This window comes from Ochotona curzoniae, unplaced genomic scaffold (genome assembly GCF_017591425.1).
Source record: "Ochotona curzoniae isolate NIBS_2020 unplaced genomic scaffold, NIBS_Ocur_1.0 contig_430, whole genome shotgun sequence".
Classification (NCBI taxonomy): Eukaryota; Metazoa; Chordata; class Mammalia; order Lagomorpha; family Ochotonidae; genus Ochotona; species Ochotona curzoniae.
This window is the reverse complement of record NW_024466219.1, coordinates 16,208,998-16,233,723: the sequence shown is the minus strand read 5'-3', so window position 1 is coordinate 16,233,723 and position 24,726 is coordinate 16,208,998. Positions and strand designations below refer to the sequence as shown.

The window sequence follows — 24,726 nt, the reverse complement described above, 5'->3', positions numbered from 1 at the left end:
AAATCTATGCTGGCACACTGGTATAGTTAACACAAGTTTGGCATTAATCGGGCCCAGTATGTTCTCCAGCTATTGGCTGCTTTTCTCCTAACTGGTAACACTTACCTTACTACAAGGCATCCTAGGCTGTTGCCTGCAGCTGGGGGTGTTTCTGAAATCCTAAATCCTAGTCAGGATCCTTTGTAATCATCACCATTTGCTAAGTGTTTATTATATTCCAAGCAGCATCTTAAATGTTCATTCAAAAGTTACAGTAGGGCCCAGAGCGATAGCGTAGCAGTTCAAGTCCTCACCTTGAATGCGCCAGGATCCCATATGGGCGCCGGTTCTAATTCCGGCAGCTCCACTTCCCATCCAGCTCCCTACCTGTGGCCTGGGAAAGCAGTGCAGGATGGCCCAAAGCTTTGGGACCCTGTACCCACGTGGGAGACCGGGAAGAAGCTCCCGGCTCCTGGCTTTGGATCAGCTCAGCTCCAGCTGTTGAGGCCGCTTGGGGAGTCAACCATCAGACATAAGATCTTCCTCTCTGTAAAAATAAAAATAAATATATCTTAAAAAAAAAAAAAAACAAAAGCAAAAGACCTCACAGTAGTCCTGTGTGAGATGAGTAGCTCGCCCAAGGCCACCCAGCTAGTAAATGATGACCTAGAATTCAAGTCCTGGTCTGTCTGTTTTTTGTTTTGTTTTGTTTTGTTTGTTTTAAGATTTATTTTTGTGGTCACCTGGTTTTAACACGCAGTTGTTCACTGTCTCTGCACTGCCTTTAGACCCTGGTCCTGGAGGGACAACTCAGAAGAGACCACTGGACTCTAAGAATTGTATGACACACTGCTCTCCTTGATCTGAGACTCTGAAGTGCGATCAGTCGATCACAGTGTGCCCCGCAAAGATGTACACATCCTAATCCCCGGATCTGTAGCTGTGTCGCCTCCCTTGGCATAAAGGGCCCTACAGATGTAATTAAACCAGAGATGAAATGAGGTTTTCCTGGATGAGCCAATGAGCTCACGATAATCATCACCACGGGCCTTGGAAGGTGAAGGACGAAAGCAGGAGGACCAGAGCAGGAAAGGTGGAGATGGAAGCAGAGGTAAGAGAGAGACAGAGCGTGCGGCAGGTGCTGGTGCTGTTACTCAACTGGAGGCTGGAGGGTGGCAGGTCCAAGTGCAGGTCACTTGGAGAAGCTGGGAAAGGCCAGAGAACTGTACACGGCCCTGTTCCTCCTCTGTGATTCTAGGGCTTCTCACATTCAGGACTCTGGGAAACCGAGTTGTGTTGTGTTGGGGTTCTGGTGGTGCAGTGATTTGTTGCATTGACACTGAGTCCCCTGATGCTGTGGGACATGAGTCATGGCCACGTGTTCTCTGTGGCTGCTTGTGAACCCTGGCGCTTGCTCAGACCTGTTGGTTCTGTATGGCTCAGGAGCTTTGGCCTAGGAGACCTTAGGCCCCTGTTTGTGGATGCAGCCACCGTGCACATGCCTCTGAGCTAGATTTCTCAAGAGTCCTTGGCTAATGCCAACTGCCAGTCAAAAGGGAGAGGCCACCCACCAGTTGAATTTGAACACAGGTAGACAGCATATAGTTTTGGCACAAGTATATTCTATGCAATATTTATAATATTTGTGTAATATACTTATTATTATGAAACCTATGCATTGTTTATCCAAAATTCTATTTTAATTGGGCATCTTGTATTTTTCATTGAATCTGTCAGTCCATACAGAGGGAATAAAATCTCAACCTGTCATACTTTGAATTAGACTTGAAATTTAATCTTGGAAAAATCACCATACGGAACTTCATTAGTCCTCCTTAAAAACACAAGTGCAGGGCTCATCGTGGTAGCCTAGTGGCGAAAGTCCTCGCCTTGAATGTCAGGATCCCGAATGGTCTTCCATCTGATGGTTCACTCTCCAAATGACCACAACAACTGGGGCTGAGCCAGACTGAAGCCCGGAGCCAGCAGTTTCTTCTGCATCTCCCACATGGGTTTAGTGAGCCCAAAGGATGCCTGCACTGCGGGCAATGGCTTACCAGCACCACAGCACCGGCCCCTAGATACTTGATTTTTAATCTTTGAATTTTTCAACTAGCTGATTTTTAAAGATTTATTTGGAAGATTGAAACCAAGAGCCCAGAACTCCATCTGAGTCTCTCCCACTGATGGCAGAGTCCCAGCCTTCCAGGATGCTGAAGCAAGCAGCCAGAACTCTGATGTGCGTCATATGTATCCCAAGCAGCAGCTTAACTCAGGGTGCCACAATGTCTTCCCTCATCCCCTTTTTATTTTGTGTGCGCTGGACTTCATATGCTCGCTGAACAATCACTTTCCTCCTCTGCTGTTTGGTTTAAGCAGCTGAGCAGTCTATGTTAAGGCCCAAATAACATCATTAGCTGCTTACTGATCATTAACATATGACAGACTTTCTGCTAGCTGATTGAGATGTATTATCCCATTTGAGACTCACTACAGGAGCTAGTGTGGTGACTTGGTGGGCTTAGGCTGACACCTGTAATAGTGTCAGAAGGGTGTTATATGGGTGCTAATTCATGTTCTGGCTATTCCATTTCTAATCTGACACTCTGCTGATAGCCAGTGGGGACTGGGGGAAGGGGTGGGAGGCAGAAGCGGTGGCTGATGGCTCAATTGCTTGGGTTCCTGCCACCATGTGGGAGGCCAGATGACATTCCTGGCTCTTGGCTTCAATCTGGCTCAGTCCTGGCCAATACAGTCACTTGGGGAGTGAACCAGAAAGTGGAAGATTCTTTCTGTCTTTGTAACTCTTTTAAATAAAATAAATCTGAAGTTTCCTGAATATGTACTCATGTGTAAGTTTCCTGAATGTGTGGCTGTACCCATGTGTAAGTTTCTGGAATATATCAGGAATAAATTTTCCCGTCTGAGTCATTCCCATCCTACATTTCTCATCTGCTGAAAGTTCACAAAACAGGAAGCACGGTTAGGATTAGCTTCCACCTGCTCTAAAAAGTCAGTTTGCAAAGAAAGCTGAACCTGGTGTCTTAGGCTTTGCAGAGAGGCTTTCTTGGTTACCTGTGTGAATGAGTGACTGAGAAGCCGTATATAAGTAATACCCACCTCGAAAAATACCTGCGTGTGTGCACACGCACGACAACAAACTCAAGACGTCCTAAAGTATGAACCTGCTGCAGCAGTCAAAAATGGTCTACAAGGAAGGAGTGGCCCAGGAAGCCTTGGACTTCTGCTCTGTTTTTGCATGAAAGTATCTACCTTTTCACCAAGGGAGAAGCAGATTAACAGCCAATCAGAGGGCCAGAATGATAACCAACCAGAGGGCGTAACAAACTCAACTGCATATAATCTGAAATTTGCTAAATTTGCTAAATGTTCAGAGATATAGGATAGCAGAGGTCTGGGATAACAGCCAATCAATTAGAGGTAGAGAGAAAAACCTGTCAGAAGACTGGAATTAGTAAAACAAGCACTTGATGCATGCTTAAAGGGACTCTACCCCTTTTCTCATTCTGACAGGGACCTTACCTAACTTCCTGTTAGCTCACCTAATTCATCACCTTTCCTCCAGTCCAGAAGTATTGTCAGGAGAACGCAACACCGATGGCTCTGGCTGCTTCATGCTGAAAGGGGGTGGACCTGAGGTTTCAAGTCATGCTGTTACCATGTTTTAGACTCATACTCAATGGTTAGCCCTAGTCCTGCAAATCAATGTGCGTGTCACTTTAACTCTTTTCTAGAACAAGTTCTTGCTCCCATGTAAGCACAAAATTGCTCCCATGTAAGCGGCAGCATTTGGTATGACCATTAGGATGCAGCTTTGGATGCCTACATGAAATTTTGGAGTGCCTGAGTTCAAATCTTGGCTCGTTCCAGCTTCTTTCTAAGGGCATCCTGGCAGTCAGTAGGTGACGGCTCAAGTATCTGGGTCTGTGCCACCCATATGAGAGATCTAGATTGGGTTCTTGGCTCTTGGCATCAACCTGATACAGTATTGACTTTCATGGGCAGTTGGGAAGTGAACAGTGGATGGGGGAACATAGTTACTTTCTATCTTTCACTTTCATATTTTAAAAAAAAGTATTCTGGCAATGCTTGGAATCCTGACTTAAATTTTAGGAGGTATCTTGACTCAGTCCCTGGGTTACCAATCCAGTCACTGCCCAGTCCCTGCTTGGTCTTCCTCTCCAAGGTTCTCCCAAAAGTCCACATCCATTGGTGGGGCTTCCAACCCTGTTGTCCACCAGATGTGCTTTCGCTGTTCCCTTGTCCCCATCAGCTCCTGCGGATTAAGGGTCAGAGTCTGTGAATCATCTCCCAGGGCTGCCTCCCTCTTTTGTGCAGTTTCCCAGACCCCAGTGGGTTCTGGAAGTATCCAGCCACCAAGTTTCTGCCACAGATTGGGGGCAACATGCTGACAGATAAGGAAATAACTACCTGAGAAGTGGAGGAATTACTTCTGATCAGCTCTAAGACTTTTTTTTCTGCCATTTGCCCATGTGCCAAGGCTTTCCAGAGGCCTCACCTAGGATTGCCTAGATTCATAAGCTTTGGAGGATATCAGTTTGGGGAAGGCAGTAAAGAGGAAAGAATGGGTTATATTTGTTTTTTGGGCCTGAAAGAATGTTTAGGAAGTCCCTGGATTGGACCAGAGGGTGTCATAATCACAAAGAAAATATTCCCAGTGCTACAGGCACCTTGGCGCTCTCAGAGCAGAGCATGTGAGGTCCCCACCCAAGGTGCTGCTATTCTCAGACTGGGTACCTGGTCTCATCAGGCCCCCACCACAGCCACAAAGGTCTGTTCCCTCCTAGCACTGTTTGTTCAGCGAGGCTTTCCCATTCACAGAAAGCCACAGTTAAAAAATGTTATGATTAGAGCCACTTCCTTTGCCTTCCCCTGCAAACATTGTATGGGTCAAACATCTTTGTTTCCCAAGTTTTTCTTTTTTATATCAGGCTTTGCTTCTTTGCACATGAGACCCAGTGAGCCCATATTGATACCCAAAGTCCATGATTTACTGGGGTCTGCTCGCTGGTTAGAGTTCATTGTGTGGGTGTTGGGCAAGTGTGGATGACAACATATAATGACCCTTATGATATCAATCATAATTTCACTGCCAACTCCGAGCTATCACTACTCTGCTTATTACCTCCAGGTGGAATTGTCACGATATATATTATAGGCACGGTGCTTTTTAGACATCTTTCATTCAAGGATTCTCCTATCTTTTCATGGCTCGACAGTTCTTTTCTTCTTTTAAAATAAATGTATGAATTATTTCATTGAATGGCAGAGAAAGAAAGGAGAGAAGAGAGAAAGAGCATGTGAGAAAGGTCTTCTATTTACGGGATCTCTCCTCAAATGCCTGCAGCTTCTGGAACTCAAGTTGGATCTCACACATGGCCCCACCTAGTGGGCCGCCACCAGCTGCCTCCCAGGCTGTGCAATTCAAGGCAGCTGGGATTGAGAGCAGAGCCAGGATGAGATGTGGGTGTCCCAAACGGCAGTGTCTTCCGGGCTCTTCTGGCCTTCACCCATGACTGGCCTTCAGAATCAAAGTCTGGTAGACCGGTGCTTAGGAGGAAGTAGGCTGGCACCTGGGCTGTAACAGGCATGGGCAGACACTGGACCGCCACATCTTAGGACAGTTAAGGTGGAAGCCTCCTTTGTGCAGCTGACCTTGAGTCAAGGATTTAGGATTTTCCATTGGTTCCTGGACACTCTGCTCTTAAACATTTTTGTTTCAAAAGATTCATTCATTTATTTGAAAGGCAGAAAAAGAGAGAGAGAGAGAGAAAGAGAGAGCATTTCCATCCACTGGATCATTCTCAAATGCCCAAATGAGCCAGGTGGAAGGCAGGAGATGGAAACTCATCAGGGTCTCCTATGTGAGTGGCAGGGACCTAAGTGCTTGGACCATTTTATTTTGTTTTCCTGAGTGTTCGAGCCGGGAGCTAGAAGGGAAGACAAACAAAGAAGACTCCCCAGGACCGTCTGGCCCTTCAGCTCTGAAGCTATCTTCAACAAACTTGAAGTTAGAAGGGGCCAGGGCCCCAGGACGTACAGCTAACCCTCCGAGAGAAGCAATCTTTCTCTGCGTGGTACCAGTCTGGGGACAGACCTAGGATAAGAGTGGATTCCTGCAGGCTGACTCCATGACATAGTCTGTTATGCCTCTGCCTGCAGCAGCAGCAGCTCAAATGGGTGCCAGTTCTAGTCCTGGTTGCTCTTCTGTCATGCAGCTTCCTGTTTATGGCCTGGGGAGGCATCAGAGGATGGGTCAAGTGCTTGGGCCCCTATGCATTCATGTGGGAGACCCAGAAGAAGCTCCTAGCTTCCGGCTTTGGATTGGCTCAGCTCCGGCTTGTTGCAGCTACTTGGGATGAGAACCAGCAGATGGAAGATCTTTCTTTCTGTCTTCTTTTTTGTGTAAATCTACCTTTCCAATAAAAATAAATACATCTTTTTTTTAAAAAAAAAAGCATTTAAGGGCCCAGCGGCGTGGCCTAGTGGCTAAAATCCTCACCTTGAACACCCGGGATCCCATATGGGCGCCAGTTCTATCCCGGCGGCCCCACTTCCCATCCAGCTCCCTGCTTGTGGCCTGGGAAAATAGTCAAGGACGGCCCAAAACCTTGGGACCCTGCACCCGTGTGGGAGACCCGGAGGAGGTTCTGGGTTCCCGGCTTTGGATCGCCGCAGCACTGGCCGTTGCGTTCACTTAGGGAGTGAATCATCAGACGCAAGATCTTCCTCTCTGTCTCTCCTCTTCTCTGTATATCTGACTTTCCAATTAAAAAAAAATAAATCTTTTAAAAAAATTTAAAAAGCATTTAAGAGTCCTGCGAGTTTAATAAAGCATGAGTGCGATTAATTTTGCACAATTGAAAAATCAAACTCAATAGAAAGGGAGCTGGCAAAGCGTTTACTCAACGCGGTACTCGGCACAGACAAAGTGTAAAGAAATGAGCCGAATCGCCTTGAGCAACCCAGGGCCCACGACAGACCCGCAGACCCCCACAGCGCTAGCGCAGGCGCAGAGCCGGGCCAGTGGCGGGGCGGGAACATCTCCGGGAACCGCCCCGCTCCGCCCTGCCCCGTTCAGTTCCCGGCCTCGCCACTAGGGGCGGCCGCGGCCTGCGCAGTGGCGCCGGGCGGCGGATCTGCGCGGCCGGAGTTTCCTGCCGGGCCCCTTTTGCGGCCGGGCCCAGCATGGCTGCCCCCAGGGCTGCGGGCCGGGGACCCTCGGCGCTCTCGCTTTCCTAACAGTGCCGGCTCTCCTTGCCTTGCACGGGCCACACCAGCAGACATGTTTGCCAAGGCCTTTCGGGTCAAGTCCAACACGGCCATCAAGGGGTCGGACAGGTGAGGGAGCGAGGGCACCTGACGAGCCCACGAGGCACCTGTCCTGGGCCCTGCTGGCCCCTCTGCTCTCTCCGGGCCGGCCAGCCGCCCTGGGTCGAGGCCGAGGGGCAGCAGCCTGGGGGGCGAGCGCGGGCGCGGTGAGGGGGCCTGGACTCTCTGCCAGGCTGTTTTGGATTTTCTCTAGTCTTTAGTTTAAAGAGAATGTCATTTAATCATGACCGTGACTGTTTTAAGAGTTGTAGAAGATGCAACCGATGAAGAAATACTGCGACCCTGTGCTCCGAAATTACTTGGGAGGGCTTAGATTGGGTGGAGGGAAGGCGTTATAAGACCTAAAAGTATTAGGCAGAAAGTGGCTGCTTTCTGCAGGAGACCCAGATGGGAAGGGAGGTGCCAGGGAGTGGGCTCACAGGGTTAAGAGAACTATAACTGTTAAGACAGCATTCTACATGCAGGTACTGCCATTGAAAACCAATGACCTATACTTATCTGCTCCCTCTCCTCCCCTCTTTTTTAGATGCGTTTTAATTTGAAAGGCATAGTTACGAGAGAGAGAGATCTTCCATCCTCTGGTTTACTCCCCAAATGGCCCCAAGGGCCAGAGCTGGGCTGGTCCAAAGTCAGGAGTCAGGAGCTTCTTCTGGAGCCATCCCATGTGGGTGTAGGGGCCCAAACTCTTGGGCCATCTTTCACTGATTTCCCAGGCTCATAAGCAGGGAGCTGGCTAGGAAGTGGAACAGCTGGGACTCAAACCTGTACCCATGTGGATGCCAGCACTGCAGACCCTAAGCCATGGTGCAGCCCAGCTGTCAGTTTTTAGTGCTGTGGTGTACCCTGTAGCCGTGAGAAAGGAGTGGGGTTTGAGGACGAGGCATGAATCAGGAAGGCATCTTGCACCAGGCTAATTGGGATGTCCATTGGGCCTCTGTTTTCTCATCCATAAACTGCACCAGGAACTTGGGAAGGTAGATGGGAGAGAGAGCAGGGTGTTGAGCCAGGCAGGCTTTTTAAAGGGAGTCCTGTTTTCTCCCTGTGCTTTCTGTAGGAGGAAGCTCCGGGCAGACGTGGCGGCAGCTTTTCCTGCCTTGGGTATGGATCAGGTCTCTGAGCTGGTCCCTGGCAAGGAGGACATCAACATTGTGAAGCTGTATGCCCACAGAGGAGATGCAGTGACTGTGTACATGAGTGGTGGTAACCCCATCCTCTTTGAACTGGAGCGGAATCTGTACCCAACAGGTATGGCAGTGTGATGGAGAGGACTGGTACTTCAGTCCTGGTATTAACACCTGCCTTGCTCTGTGTCTTCCCTTCCCCTTCTTCCCAGACAGCGAAGAAGCACATTGTCTCCAAACATAGCATCCCCAATGACACCTTTGGACCTGGCCTTCCTAGTTTTGGGTCTCTCAAGACCAGAAAGCTCCATAGGAGAGAGGGAGAGGGGAGGCCAACCCAGAAACAGGCTGGGTACAGAGGGAAGTCCTTGGATGGGGGCACAATGGCTGGGGAGCTCGGGGGGGACTAAGCAGGAGTTGAGCTGATTTCAGGGCATCTCAGGATGTTTCTTAGAACCTCCACAGTAGGATTTCCATAAGATACTCACAGTAGTTTCTGAGATAGAACAAATGGTGCCCATAGGCAGCGGACTTGGTGATGCGGTTCAGTGGAGGTCTGAGGCTCTGACTGCAGTGTTGCTACCTTTAGGCTGTGCCTTCCTCCACTTCTCCCTCTCGATTCCTGTGCCAGTGCTGAAGACAGACATGGATGCCTCTTGATCTAAACACTTTGGATATGTAGGAACAGGCTGGCTCCCTGTTCGTCAGTGATTTCTGAAGTCACACCTAGGCGCCTTATTAGCTGTCTGCTGCCCCCACTTTCTTCCACAGTGGCCTTTTCCTCTGGTTGCGTTCCAGGAGGAGAATGGGCCCCTCGCAGACTCAAGGGTTGCTCAGTTTCTTAGCTCTGTTCTTCTTGAGAGTGTCACCTCTTGAGCATCACCCCCACAAGCTTCTCTCTGGCTTTGAGTTTCTCTTCTGCATTCCAATTGCAGCGGCCATTGTGTCAGGCTTTGCCAGTTCCCTGGCAGATTGACTTTTCGGTGAAGAGTTTTCTGGGTCTGTTTGCACAGTGTACACGCTCTGGTCCCATCCCGATCTCCTGCCGACCTTCACAACATGGCCTCCAGTGCTGGAAAAACTGGCGGGGGGAGCAGGTAAGAGAACTGAGACCTACTTAGGGAGAGGTGTTTTTTTCTTTTCCCCAAGTTTATTTATTTATTTGAAAGACAGAGTTAAAGTAAGCACTCTTCATCCACCGGCCCACTCCCCTGCAAACAGCTTGGGAGCCAGGATCCATTTCCAGGCCTCTCACAGGGGTACAGGGGCCCAAGTATCTGGGTCATCCTCCGCTGCTCTCAAGCACACCAGCAGGAAGATGATTTGAAGTGGGGCAGCCAGGGCTCAAAGTGGCACCAATGTGGATGCTAGAATTACAGGTGGATGGCTTTACGTATCATGCCATTGCACCAGCGATTCGAGAGTTTCTGGGTTCCATTGGTTGAAAGATAGCCTCCCCTCGTCTGTGTATCACACTTCTCATGGGCTCTCTGAGGCTCCCTGACCCTGTTGTAAGGCTCAAAGAATGTGAGTGATGTGAGAGAATTCTGAGTGGCTATATGTACCTCAGGACCAACAAGCTGAGTTCAGGGAACCAGTTCAGGCTGGAACCTGCCATGAAACACCTGGCCTGCAAAGGGCGGTCTAATACATTATCCTCTTCAGTTTCCATGGTGAATAACAGAATTGCTCCTTAATAAGTGTTTGTCCAGAGGATGAGAGGAATTAGCATGAAATTCAATGCATGCCAAACTAAGTAATGATGCTTCCTTTTGCTGCAGATCTGATGCTGCCGGGACTCGTGGTGCCCCCTGCTGGTCTGCCTCAGGTACAGAAGGGCGACCTCTGTGCCATTGCCTTGGTGGGGAACAGGTACTGTGCCTTGACCTGGAAAAGCTTAGGTGAAAGGGGAGGTGAGGGGAAAGACAGCTTCCAAAACACCTGGGCCAAGAGTTCCTCTGATGGAGCAGAGGGCACACCTGCTGTGGAGCAGCCACAGGTCTGCCGATGCCCGCGTGCCTGGGCTGGGGGTGTTTGCTGCTGTGGCTCTTCTGTTTTTTGTTTGTTTTGGGGTTTTTATTTTGTTTTGTTTTTTGCCGACTTTTAAATAACTAGGCTTACGGAAGGATTTCCGGGTAGCATAGCATTCTGAGACTCCTTACACAGCTCTCTAATGGAGCCGCTTCTGTACCTGCAGTGTAGTCACGGGTAAGCAATGAGGACTGGTACGATATCGTTAGCTAAGTTCCAGGCTTTCTAGAATTTCTCATTTGTTCTACTAGTGTCTTCTGTCCGGTGGACTGAGCCAGGATACTCTCTTGCTTTAGATGTTACGTCCCTTGTCTCCTGCCTGTGTCTTTATTTTGGTCTTTGCTTGTCTTTCAGTATCTTCACAGCTTTTTCTCAGTCTTCACATCAACATTCCTAACTTCTAAGTACTTTGACTGATATGCAGTTTGGTCTCAACAAATTCACTGATTCAAAGACTCTCAGTATGTTTACAGTCGTTCAGCCAACCCCTCACTGCTTCCTTTTTCACATAAATCAAAAAGTTGTTATATGAACAGTTCTGAGAAATCCAAAATTCCCTGACCCCACAGTCCTTTTCTTCTAGAAGTAGCTGTTACCATTTCCTGTTAATCCTTGCTGCCTCTCTATAGTCCAACTATATGAAAGCAGTTAAAGTGATATGATTTAAAGATTGTGTATTTATGTGAAAGGCAGAGTCAGAGAGACTGAGAGATATTCCACCTACTACTCCACCACCCTGATGACTACAAGGGCTAGGCCTACACCGGGCTGAGGCCTGGAACCTGAAACTCCACCTGCATCTCTAGGGGCCCAGGTACTTGGGGAATCTCCTGCTGCTTACCCAGCTACGTGAGCAGGGAGCTGCATCGGAAGTGCAGCAACAGGGGCTTGAACCGGCACTCCTATGGGATGCTGGCTTCACAGGCAGCGGCTTAACCAGCTGTGCCACAACATTGGCACCAGTGGATTGCTTCTCCATCTGGTGTGGTGTGGACGTTTTCCTGGTCAGCACACACAGCTGCGGAGTGTTGGAGGGAGTCCTCCCCGTTGGGTGTTTAGACACATGGCCCCCATGCGTCTCTATGACAGTCTCCTCGATGCCGCTGTAGAGTAGATGTGGAAAAGCAGCACTGTTAACTTGAAGATGATGCCTGTTTGCTGTTTGTTCACCAAAAGGCTGTATTTGCTTTTGCTCCTACTCACAGCACATTTGGAACCTACTTCCCTACATTGTGGCCAGCACTGAGTATGGGTCGTTTTCATTTGTGTTGCCCTACTGAGTGATAAGTGAATATTATCACTATTTTCAGGATTTCTGTTGCTTTTTCAAATCGACAGCAGAGAAAGATCTTTCATCTTCTAGTCCGTCAAATGCCTGCCATAGCCAGGGCTGAGTGAGGCTGAAGCCAGGAACCCAGAACTCAATCCAGGCCTCCCACCGAGAGGGCAAGGACCACTTCCAGTCCATCACCTGCTGCCTCCCAGGGTGTGTGTTAGCAGATACCTGGAGTCCCAAGCAAGACCAGGACTGCGGATCCAGACGCTATGCTATGGGATGTGGGTGCTGACCACCGCACCAGAGGCCCACCTTTCAGTTTATTAATAGTCACCTTTTTCAGAAAGGCCTGAAAGGCTTTACCTTTCTATGGTGACTGACTAGTAGACCCAGTAAGTGGAGCCACGAAATTTAGTGAAAAAGTTGAAGTTTAGGCCTTAGGGACTACGTCCACTGGATGCAAGCTACTGGAGCAGTCATGTACAGTTCCTCATTGTCCACTCTGGTCACCTTCCTCAAGGCACTATGCAGCCAATTCATGTGTCGCTCTGGGTTCATGGAGAGTTTTTCTCTGGGCTTTGGGAGTTTTTGTATCACTATGAATGTGGTTATTTCTGACATCTTGAAAACACCCAGACATATAGTTTCCCAGAGCAAGCCTTGTTACAAAAGAAGTGGGGGCACAGAGGCTAGTCTTCCACCCTGTAGTGCCAATATCCTATTGGGTGCCGGTTTGTGTCCTAGCTGCTTCACTTCTGATCCAGCTCCCTGCTGACCCTGGGAAAGCAGCTCCTGCTAATGTAGACTGAGGGAGGCAGCAGGCGATAGCTCAAGTTCCTGAGTTCCTGCCACTCGGGCAGGGAGACCTGGATAGAAATCCAGGCTCCTGGCTTTAGGCTGGCTGGGCCCTGGCTGTTGCAAGCATCTGGGGGGTGAACAGGGGCTGTAAGATCCCTCTTGGTTTGTCTGTCTCTGTATGCCTTTCACAGAGTAAATTGAAAGGTTTTTTTTAATTGTTGTTGTTGTTTTTAAAGAAAAGAGACTTTAACTGTCCTTCCACATTTAATTCATACTAAGAATGAGCCAGAGGCAGTGGTAATATCAGTACAGGGTCTGTACAGAGGGTGGGGTTTGCTCCAGGAATTTTTGAAAGTGGGAATTTGAAGGGGAATTTGAAGGAAGTTGAGACTGACCCGAGTTTAGTTTTGTAGTGCAAGTGGAAGTTTTGAGCTGGGACTGTCATGCTTCTCTTGGGAGATCCTGATGCATGCTCTGTGGGAGTCTTCCACTGACCCCTCTCTCTGGCCCTCCTCTTCTCAGAGCCCCTGTAGCCATCGGAGTAGCAGCCATGTCCACAGCTGACATGCTGACGTCAGGCCTGAAGGGCAGGGGTTTCTCTGTGCTCCACACCTACCAGGACCACCTGTGGTAAGTACAGGGGGTGGGGTGGGCGGAGAGAGCAGGGGCCTGGGTTCAGAAAGCCTTAGTCCCCGCTGTGTCCTCAGGCAGATCGCCATCTTGAGTTTGGCTTCTTTGCCAGCCGAGGAAAGGAGAGTTTTCTTCCTATTTAGATAAGAGGTTAGACATTTATTTTCAGGGTGGATGATAGCACCCCAGACCTGGAAGAAACCTTAAGAGACTGGCTCACCTCTGCCCACCCCATAGTAACGTTGGCTTGTGTTGGTTTTGCTGGTCAGTCTGGCCTTCTCTGCCACGCCCTTTTTAGGCATCATCTGGCTTCATAACAGGTGCCTTGGGGTCCAAATGCAAGCAGGTCAGATCCATGGGCTCCAGGATGAAAATCTGCTCACTCATTCAGGTTCCACTTCCGGTTTCCCCCTCGTTATAGAAGTAACATGTGCTGACTAACATGTAGCTGTTACTTTTAGGGCCATGTCCTGGTTCTTAATCTGGTCGTTTGATCATTTTACCAGGGCAGTGAACAGCAATGCCCCTTGCCTTTTAGGGAGGGCTGAGGTGGCGTGGTACAGACTCCTCCTTACACGTTCCGGCCCAGCCTTAGAGCTGTTCATTTGCTGAGGGTTGACCAAGTCTTACTTTGCTGGGTGTGCAGCTCATTAGCTTACTTGTCCAGCAGGGTTTCTGGGCTATTGATCTACATTCTCCTGGCACCTTGCTTTCTAACCCTCTGGGTAACAGTGATCAAGTTCAAGTTGTCTAATTTTTTTTCTTTTTTTCAGTAGCTGCTTCAATCTCCATTCTCTCTCCCTCTCTCTCTCTTTTTTTAATGTAACTATGGTATTTACCTGATGGTAGAATTTAGTTTGCTGTTAACAACACTAGCAGGGCTTACAGAGAGAAAGATCTTCCATCTGCTGGTTTACTCTCTAAATGATTGCAACAGCCAGAGCTGAGCCAATCTGAAACCAGGTGCCAGAAGCTTCCTTCCGGGTCTCCCATGCGGGTACAGGGTCTCAAGGTTTTGGGTCATCCTAGACTGCTTTCCCAGGCCATAAGCAGGGAGCTGGATGGGAAGTGGAGTATCCAGGCCACCAACCAGTGCCCATAGGGGATGTGTGGGAAGGATTAACCAATCGATCCATTGCACCAGGTCCTAAAAGCCCTTTACACTGACGTTACAGTGTGCTTGCTGCACCAGGCAGGGCTCTGTCTTCGCAGCTGCATGCGGTGCAGGTGTTTGTATTTGGCCATCTGTTCTGGGCCTCAGGTTGTTGCTGGGGCTGCAGCAGCACACCAGGGCTGCAGCTGCGTTTGCCATCTCGGTTTTGCTCCTGGTTCCAGATGGCTTTGTTATTTTTAACTTGTCCGGAGAGGAGCTTTAGAGCCCCGGACTTAATTGCTTTTCCTTCATCTTTCCCTGTCTCAGAATGTCTGTTGATAATACTTACATTATTTGGGTTGGGGAGAGGAAAGAACGATTCTCCCCATGTCAGAGGGGAGGAAACTGAGGCACAGAACTCTTCTGGGTTCAGGGTTGGAAGTGGGATTGACGATGCCCAGGCTCCCTGCTCTCTTGTTCCCTCACAGATGCCCCTGCCAGGGGTTACCGCTTGCTGTGAGCCCCTGGCTGACCCCGTGCCTGGGCAAGGGCTTGGGCTGCGGCCTGGGGTTTCTGACCTGAGATTCTTGCAGGCGATCCGGGGTCAAATCAGCTCCACCTTCCCTGTCACCCATGGTGCCGGATCCCACGGGTATCAGGGAGGACAAGGCGTCTACACAGGAGCCCGTGCCGCTGGAAGACATGAGGCACCTGGCGCTGGGAGAGGAAGAGGGGAGTGGGGAGGTGCCTCACGAGTGTGGGGACATGTCTGCGCCAGAAGCCAACAGCGCTGGAGGCCTGGAGCAGGATCCCACAGACAGCAGGACACTGCAAGGTACAGCTCCGGGGGGGCGGGGGGACAGGGCTAGGAGACAGACGCGCCCCCTCCCTTGGGACCAGAGTGGTGCTGAAGGGAGTGTTGAAACCCTGGGACCTGTTGCCTGGAGTCCTTGCTGTGTATGCCCTGTGTCCTGGTGCCAGTCTGCCCCAGCTCCTGAGCCCTCCAGGGTTTCTTTGGATCCCCCCTGGCTCAGTGGGATGTGCAGGCTGAGCCCTTGTCTGAGGCTGTGAGCCCCAGAAGGGGAGCCCAGAGGCTGAGGTGAGGGTGGAGCTGGGCCCCGTGGGCCTCCGGCCTCCCTCCCGAAGGAGGTTGTGTGGTCTTTGCCTGGCAGAGCAAATGGATGAGCTGCTGCAGCGATGCTTCCTGCACGCCTTGAAGTGCCGCGTCCAGAAGGCCGACCTCCCACTCCTCAGCAGCACGCTGCTCGGCAGCCACATGTTCTCCTGCTGGTATGGTGGCTCCCGCCCGTTCCCAGGCGCTGGGACCCAGCGGGGCCGAGGGGTGTGTGGGGGTGCCAGGAAGGGTGGAAGGGTGGTAAGTGAGCAAGGTACTGGGTTTTATGCACTTAGGTTTCAGCCAGTGAGAGGAGGTGGAGGAAGTGGAAAGTTCAGATTTGCCCCCTTTCAACTCCCGTGTTCTCTGCCATGGCCCCTCTGGGAGGCAGGGGGGGCGGTTTCCTGAGCTGTCTAAGATTAAGCGAGTGATCTGGAAGAGTCCCAGGATGGCCTCTTGTCAGGGGTCTCCTTCTGGAATGGTCAGTCCCTTCACATTTGCGGAAAATACAAGGCCATGTCAGATGGTGTCAGAAGGAAGTGATGTGGGAACCTCCTCCATCTCCCCTCCCCCAAAACACAAGCCAGGAGGAGGGGTGTGCCCACCCAGCACAGGGGGAGGGGCTTTGAGGGCGGAGCTTGAGGGGTCTGAGGGGTGCAGGGCTCCTGCCAGGCTTCTCTGAGCCACTTGCGGCGCTGTCCGGATTGATGGCAAGAGGAGGTGGCCTCTGACAGCTGATAAGCACTCGATAAATGCTGTTGTGTCAGTTATGGAGTTTATCCTAAGACTGGATTTCTTTTTTAGGGGGGAATCTTGCTCTGTTTTTTTAAGTGGCTCGCAGTGTCTGCCTGTCACATATGAGCTGCTTCAAGGTGTCCTACACCAGGGAGGCTGAGGAATTTGTCGTGACCTTGCTGGGTTGTCAGGACTGGGGAGAGGAGGTAGGGGGTGCTGGGGTGTTCTGCAGTATAAAGTCTTCATCCGCAGTGGTGCTTTCTTCCGGAGGGTTATCCAAGCATCTTGCTGCTGTTGAATGTCACATTGTGAGAAAAGAGAGGTTCTGGGGAGAGGAGAGAGGGCACAGCTCTTATCTGGAAGCTCCCTCCAAAGCTAATGTCGCTGGGATAAGAGGCAGCAGACGTGTTGTGGAGGGGCCCGGGATCAGGCCAGGGCACACACAGCTGTGGGACACCACTGTGGCGTCCGCGTGGCGGTGGAGAGTGGATAGGTGATGGTTGGCCACAAGGTGGCGCTTGCTGACCCTGCAGAAGCCAGGCGGCCCAGGCTGTGGGTTTGACGTTGGGAAGGTCCCTTTGAGGGGTGGAGTTCTGCCGTTCCAGAGGAATCTAAAGCTCTAGCCAGGATCGTAGCTCTTTTATTCTAAATTTAAGTGAATTTAAAGTAAATAAGGGTAGAAATTTAGTTCCTCAGCCACCTGAGTCACATTTCAAGTACTTAGTTGTCATACAGGTGGCTCCCATGCGGACAGCACAGAAGTGGGTGGGCTGCCATCCTGGGAAGTTCTTTTGGACAGCCCTGGCTGATGCCGCACCTGGACAGAGAGTTCTGGAACCGCGACCTCTGTGGGGAGGGGACGTGGGGAGGAAGGCTGAGGGGAAAAGGCTGTCCTTCTCAGTGTCAGTTCACTTAACTTGCCTTTTCTCCATTTGCTGCCAGCCCAGAGGGACGCCAGCTGGACATAAAGAAGTCAAGTTACAAGAAGGTAAACAGCAGGCACCTGCTTTGCATTCTACACGAAGAGCCCCGTGGGGCACACAGGACCCTGGGGAGGCCCTGGATGGGTAGTCCCACTCGCTCTCCCCTTTGAACCTCCCAGCTTAGCGTCCAGCAGGCTGGTTGGGGCTGCGCAGGTCTTGGGGTGATGGGGGGAGGGCTGGCCTCTCATCCCTCCACAGGTGCTGCCTGCTAGGTCCGGCCCGGCTGAGGTGCTGTGTTGGGGAGCCTAGGAAGATGCTGTCACTGGTCCTCTCTCCTTAGCTTTCCAAGTTCCTGCAGCACATGCAGCAGGAACAGATCATACAGGTGAAGGAACTCAGCAAAGGGGTGGAGAGCTTGGTGGCTGTGGACTGGAAACACCCAAGGTGAGTGCCCGCGGCCCACTGGCCGTGGCTCAGCTGGCCCTGGGCATCTGGGACCCGGAGCGGGGACCGCCAGGACGCTAGTGCAAAGTGTGTTTTCTTTCCCTCCACTGGGTTTTAGGATCACATCTTTCGTCATACCCGAGTCCTCCCTGACCTCTCAGACTGTCCACGAGGGTAGCGGGGAACAGCCCTATCAACCTCCGGACATAAAACCCCTCTACTGTGTCCCAGCTGGCATGACCCCGCTCTTCCAGGAGTCTGGCCACAAGTGAGTGTGGGGGCGGCAGCCCTGCTCTGCCTGCTGGGGTCCCAGCCTCCTCTGCCCCTGAGCCTGAATGATGTGCTGATGTGCTCTGCCCCATCTCCCTTTGCTCCAGCTTCAAGCCTCCTTCTCTGTGCTAGTTTCCTGGACAAGGTGAATGAGAGAATATGTGTCCCTTTGCTGCCGACATGCAGGAGGCCTAACCTCAGTCAGGGGGAAGGGAAGAAAGCAGTCGAGAGCCAAGGTAGACACCTTGCTGAGCAAGGCTTGAGGCTGGCACAGACTGAATGACCCCTCTGGTCCTCCCGTTCTAGGAAGGGGAGCCTTCTCGAAGGCAGCGAGGTCCGAGCTGTCATCATTGACTACGCCAAGAGAAACGACTTGGTTGACACAGACAACAAAAAGTGAGTGGGGAGGCAGGGAGCCACGTCTGCCTGGTTCAATTTTCACTCTCTGGGGTGGATTGTAGCAGCCATGGCATCTCTGAAATCATCCCGAGAGCTGGCTTCCAGGCAGTTCCTGCTCAGGCTGCCTGGCACCTGCCACACTTTGGCGTTGGCTAAGGCCCCCGCTGATACCCATGTACACGGGGCACAGTGAGGGGTGGGATGGAGACCTCACACACAATTTACCCAAGTCATCAGAGCTTTCCGCTATTTACTTAGTTGGTAAAGGACCAACTGAACAGAGTTCTGTTCATTTTTTTTCTTACTTTAAAAAGACATCTTGAGTAAAAGGCCTAATCTAACCCACATTTTAAGGAGCTCCGCTTCCTGTCTTTGTTCCTAGCCAGGCACCTGTGAAGCTCAGTCAGAGCCTCGGTCCCCAGGTTAGCTTCAGAGTGGAGACAGGCCTCTTGGTCCTGGGAGTTGTCCCATCTGTCCTCCCCTCTACCACCTGCCTCTCCCCCTGGGGAAGGCTGGAGTGTCCCACGCTCAGGGTACATTGCCTGGTGGACCAGGGTCCTTGGTTGAGGCTGCCCTTGCATGAGTGCTGAGGGCAGGTCAGGGCGAGTCGCGAGGTGGCTGAGTCTGAGATTTCCTTCTTGCTTCATCCTCTAGTCTTGTGCAGTTGGATCCCACCCTGTGTGACTGTCTGCTGGAGAAAAACGAGCGGCACAGCATCCTGAAGCTGCCGTGGGACGGCCTGGTGAGCAGGTGAGCAGAGCTGACTGTGCCTCTCCACGACCCCACCCAGCCCTTCGTCTCTGTCACATGGAGCTGCAAAACTGTCACTTTTCCAGTTTCTGGCTTTTGTGTCTATTCATACAATAGCAGTCTGTATAAGCACAGGCTTGAGTAATGATGGCAGGGTGACTTGAACCATTTGAGCAAATACCATATAGTAGAACTTGAGAGGAAGAAAGAAAATGAATATTACTGAAAATAAAAACTGCAAGCAGATATAGAAGCAGAAAAAGACTGGGAAGAATTATTCTAAAGTCACCAAAGGAAAGACTTAGTTTTATTGGAAAGTCAGCTATATAGAGAGGAAGATCTTCTGTCCAATGATTCACTCCCCAAGTGGCTGCAACAGCCAGAGCTGAGCCCATCCATAGCCAGAAGCCTCTTCCAGGTCACCTGCACACAGGTGCAGGGTCCCAAGGCTTTGGGCCATCCTTGACTGCTTTCCCAGGCCACAAGCAGGGAGCTGGATGGGAAGCAGGGCTGCCGGGATTAGAACTGGTGCCCATATGGGATCCCAGTTCATAAAAGGCAAGGACCTGAGCTACTAGGCTACCATGCCGGGCCCAGGAAAGACTTTTTGTCCACAACACAGCTGACTATTGCCCATTGGCTAAATCGGACCTACCACCTGTTCCTGTAAATAAAGTTTTATTACACTACAGCTATTCCCATTTGTATGTTGATGGTATACTACTTTTGTGCTAGAGTAATGTCAAGATGGAGAAGCAGCAACACTGACCACGTGGTCCACAGAATCTAAGATATTTACCATTTGGATCTTTACTGAGAAAGTTTGTCAGTCCTGTAGTATATGCCAGGAAGAGAACATCTGGTTAGGCACAGGTAGAAATCCCTGTGTGAGAGGTGTTCTGTAAAAGATGTGCCCTGTCCCTTTGCGGAGTGTGTGGCAGCACTTGGGGGCAGTCAGCCCGTAAGGAGCATGGGAGGACAGAGCACATTTTCAGAAGGCCAGGCCCATGGACAGTCACAGCCGCCCCTTCCCTGAGAATGCCTCTTGCCACAGGCCACACTGTAACGGCTCCGAGAGACACACAGGCCTGGCCCGATGCTGAGTTACTTGGCAGCCCGTGGACCCCGCCTGCAGGGGCGGTGTAGGCCCAGCCGCCTGCTGGCCGTTAGCTTAGTCACCTCACAACCCTAAACCCGCCCGTTCCAGATGTTTGGAGAAACTGCAGCCTGCCTATCAAGTGACCTTTCCTGGACAAGAGCCCATCGTGAAGAAGGGGAAAATCAGCCCCATTGACATCACCCTAGCACAGAGGGCCTCTAATAAAAAGGTAACTTAAAGTCACGATGTGTGATCCACAGCAGGTTTCTAAGAAGTTAGACACAATGTTTAAGGATGGTGATGAGTGACAAGTTAACAATGTGGTCGCTGCTAAGTCCCACTCTCCCTAAGTGACTGGAGGCTCTCAGATTGGCTCCAAACCCCTCCAAGATGACTCAGAAGTGCCCTACTTGTGCTGGGCCAAGCCCGGTGTAAGACAGATGGCGCTGGCCCTCCCTGCTCGGTGCCCTCTTGGATTTTGTGCTAGGAAATTTGCAAGGACCTGGTCCCAAACGTAGACAAGATTTTATTTTTACTTATTTCTCATAGTACTCCTTCACAGACTTTCAGCTCTGCTACATTCTGTTCTGAAAATCACTTGTACAAAAATGTGGCTGGAGAAGCCAAGCATGGTTAGCTTGGCAACACAGAGTCATCGGAAACAGTTGACCTGTGTCCTCAGCTGTGTGCAGGGTTATCCCCTGGAAAAGCAGTGTGTTTACTTGGCCTGCCCTAGAAGACAGAAATAGGTTATTGGGAGGAAAGTCCAGCCAGCCAGACTTGGTTCAGAATAGAGAACTTTCTAGGAGTTTGTGTGCACAAGTTCTGGAACCCGGCCTGGGCTCACAGGCAGCTCTTTGACCCAGGGCAGACTGCTCCTCCCCTGAGTTTCCTTATGGGTGGTCCCGATCATGGGAAGACATAGCAAGGATCAAAAGAAGGAGGATGTGTGGGTGGGGCACTTAGAATAATACATGGCACACGCAACGGTCAGTGATGGGAGCCACCATGGCAACCGTGTCCACACTGGCTCTGGCCTCTACCTTCTAATGTGCCAGACAGACATTTGATAACAGTAATGATTAATGATTAATAGTTAATAGTAAAAATTGTCCAGAATTGAAATTGGTAGTTCATAAAATAGTGATTTATTTCCTAGAGGTCTTAAAGATTAGGCATCACCAGCAGGGAGAAGATGTGGTTGGGGGTACATGTGTCATGTCAGGAGCTGGACTAAGCTGCCAAGGTCAAGTTGTAGAGAATATTATTTTTTTAAGATTTATTTTCCTTTGAAAGGCAGATTTTACAGAGAGAGAAGGAGACATAGAGGTCTTCGATCTGCTGGTTCACTCCCCAGTTGACTGCAATGGCCAGAGCTGAGCTGGTATGAAGCCAGGAGCCAGGTGTCCCAAGGACTTGATCGGGCCACCCTCTGCTGCTTTCCCAGGCCACAAGCAAAGAGTGGGATAGGAAGTGGAACAGCCGGAACGTGAGCAGCACCTCGCTGTTCCGGCGCCTCTGTGGGATCCTGGCGCGCTCAAGGCGAGGACTTTAGCCGCTAGGCCATGCCACCAGGCCCAGCAACATTTCTTTAATTTTTAAATTTTAGTTTTATTTGGAAGGCAGAGAGAGAAAGACATTCAGAGATCTTCCTTCTGTTGGTTCGATCCGCACATGCCTGCACAGCCAGGGCTGGACCAGGCTCGAACCAGGAGCCCAGCACTCAGTCTGAGGCACCCAGGTGGCAGGGAGCCAAGTCCTTGGGCCACCACCTGCCGCCACACATTAGCAGGAAGCCGATGTAAGTGGAGCTAGGATCAGAGCCCCAGTACTCTAAGACGAGGGTGTCATGAACAGTGACTTAATCACTGCATCAGAGACATGCACTGTGGTTTTTGTTTTAATCTCAAAGTTCTATGGAAAAGCTGGCTTCACCTGTGTTATTGATCGGATGTTTGATATTAGGGATTATTGCTCATGTACTTGTAGTTGTGCTGATTTTTTCGTTTTTATGGAAGAAATGCCTTTATCTTTTGGAGCTATATTTTGAAATGCTTACAGTGGACAAACTGATCCATTGTCGGGGAGGATTTGCTTTTGCATTAAAGGAATCTGAGATTGGGGGGTGAATGGGGACATAGGTTAGTCAAGGTTGTTTAAACGGGACTAGTGTTTGGGGTCATTATGCGGTTCCTTTGTTCATGCTTTAGGCTATTATATATAGGATAGTGACTCTACCCTACTAAATATAAAACACATCCATTGGATAGAGTAGAGAGAATCAATTGAGAAACACCAAAGTAAGTTATTTGGATACAAAGAAGTCATAGTTATGGGGGTGGTGACCCATGAGAGCACCGGTGAGGGGGCCAATGGGGCTCCAGGTGGCCTTCTGGCTGGGCAGTACCCAGCTTCAGTATCTGTCCCTGCTGTCCCTCAGGTGACCGTGGTCCGGAACTTGGAGGCCTATGGGCTGGACCCTTACTCTGTGGCTTCCACCCTCCAGCAGCGCTGCCAGGCAAGCACCACCATCACTCCTGCCCCTGGTGCCAAGGACAGTCTGCAGGTGCAGATCCAGGGCAACCAGGTTCACCACCTGGGCCGGCTGTTGCTCGGTGAGTATCCCCTCCTGCTTGGAGGACGTCTCCCTGCTGACTCAGCTAGGTCTCATCATCTTGACACCCATACAGACGCCCCCTGGCTTAGGATGGCTTAATTCAGGAGCTTCCAGCTTCGTGATTGAAAAGTGATATTTGTTAGCAAGTGTGCTTCACAGTTTAAACTGTGCTCTTTCCCTGGACTGACAAGAAGGGGGTCAGCCCTCATGATGTCAGACAGTGGTGGTAGCAACCCGAGGTTGTAGGGAGCAGTAGTGACGCTTGACCATGTGCTGGTTGCTAAACACACATGGAGAATTAGGTGGCTTCGGTGCAGTCTCGACTGGTAATGGGTTTATCAGTCTGTAAACTGCACGTCAGGGAGCATCTGTGTATACTCCCCTGCACACACACATGCTCTTGAGGAAGTAGCACGCACCAGCTCTGCGTGTGGACACTCCAGCCTCAGCCATGGGGAGCTGGGTGCGGTGGAGCAGGTCACAGGAGGGCCCTTGTATGGGAGGAATGAGCCGCCCCTCTCAGGCTGAGAAGGGCGAGCAGCATGGGGTCGAGGTCAGGGCCAGGAGCACTGGCATAGGATGGGGTGGGGTGGCAGGGCTGTCAGGGAGCCAGCTCGCGCCACACTCAGGGGTTTCTGCTGTTCGGATTGCAGAAGAGTACCACCTCCCTCGAAAGCACATCCAGGGCCTGGAGAAGGCCCCCAAGGCCGGCAAGAGAAAGTGACGCCTGTTCCATGTGGTGGGTCCAGTGGCTTCCAACTCGGGGCTGGTCATTTCTATGAGCATTTTCAACTTTTACAAATCAGAAATATAATTGTTTACTGAAATAAATTTTTATTCTGATCTAAATCTGATTTCTCTTGTTTCTCCCACTTAAATGAAATGGGACTAGCTTAATGAAAAGTATTTGAAAGGGACAGGATGCACTCTGTGTATGTGTATGTCCTTTTTTCCATTCCTGCGGTGGTCTGCCCACCCCCACCACCCCCATCCCTGTTTCCCACACAAGGCAGCCCACTGTAAGGCTGACACCTTCCTGTGTGTGAAGCCCTTCCCTCCACCCAGCGCTCCACAGCCTGCTGTTCCCTGATGAACCTCCAACCTCCAGCCTGTCCCTTCCCGTCTCTAACGCGTCAGCCTAGCAGACAGCAGAGCCCCACATTGTCATCTCAACGACAACAGAAGAAAGAATGGGCCCTAAGCTGTCCCAGACTTCTGCGAGACAGAAAGAAGGGACAATAAAAGCGCTTGGGGACAGAGTTCTACATGACAGTGATTCTTAGCAACTTGGCCCAGTGCCACCGAACGAGACAGGGTGTGACTCCCGGGCTGTGGCTCGGCTGCAGGGGAGGGGCCTGTCCAGTGCGTGCCATCTTCGGTCCCAGCTTCTGAACCGGGGACTGTAGGTAATCTTCAGGGGACCCGGAACTCCCTGAAATGGAGCTTGAGATTTTTTATGATCATTCTCCAAGAGAGGGTTGATCCTCTGTCCCACTCCCCAAGGCTTTCTGTGGTGTCAGAATGGTTCAGAACTGTCACTGTGCCCCGTGCCTGGGCCATGGAGATCGCTGCTGTGACCACAGCCTGCCTTACCTTGTATGGGAGGAGCCAAGCTAGTCAATGTGCTCACATTTTACCATCAGGAAATTATTCCACCTTGCGAGGCTTCCTTTTCTTGTTCTCGTCTCACTGTTATAAAGACTAAGAAAGGCTTGAAGATGTCCCCTGTGACCAGCCATCTGAGTCTTGGGAAGCAAGGAAGAAAAGGGTGTGAGCATGTGTGTGTGTGTGTGTGTGTGGCTCCTCCCACCTTTTGTTTTCGGATCCAGGACATGCCTTGCACTGGTGAGTATATTCCATTGCACTGGCAGCAGCTTTTGGAGCTGGGGAGGGGTTTCTAGAACTTGTCCCCAACGGAGTCCTAAGACAGCAAAACCTTCAGACAGCACGGTTTGACCTCAGGGAGTCTGACACATGTAGTAGCACTGTGATCCAGGTTCTGTCGCTGTAACAGAGTACTAAAGACTGGGTAATAAAGACTAGGAGTGTATTTGGCTCACAGCCCTGGAGGTC

General features: G+C 50.8%; 1 protein-coding gene across 4 annotated transcripts; it reads left to right on the top strand.

Annotated features, from left to right (window-relative positions):
- The first annotated feature begins 7,187 nt into the window (after positions 1-7,187).
- EIF2D (eukaryotic translation initiation factor 2D) lies at positions 7,188-23,502 on the top strand. Of its 4 annotated transcripts, XM_040985568.1 has the most exons (15): positions 7,188-7,362; positions 8,408-8,598; positions 9,488-9,571; positions 10,256-10,346; positions 13,102-13,209; positions 14,896-15,137; positions 15,475-15,592; positions 17,094-17,139; positions 17,415-17,518; positions 17,637-17,786; positions 18,095-18,184; positions 18,842-18,937; positions 20,145-20,265; positions 22,477-22,651; positions 23,307-23,502. In XM_040985568.1, exons 1-15 carry the CDS (start codon positions 7,307-7,309, stop codon positions 23,375-23,377), a joined length of 1,743 nt encoding a protein of 580 aa, XP_040841502.1. In that variant the 5' UTR covers positions 7,188-7,306; the 3' UTR covers positions 23,378-23,502. The 4 variants fall into 4 exon arrangements, with proteins under 4 accessions (XP_040841502.1, XP_040841501.1, XP_040841499.1 ...); XM_040985567.1 differs by lacking the exon at positions 23,307-23,502 and having other exon boundaries at positions 17,433-17,518; positions 22,477-22,845; XM_040985565.1 differs by lacking the exon at positions 23,307-23,502 and having other exon boundaries at positions 22,477-22,844.
- The last annotated feature ends 1,224 nt before the right edge of the window (positions 23,503-24,726 follow it).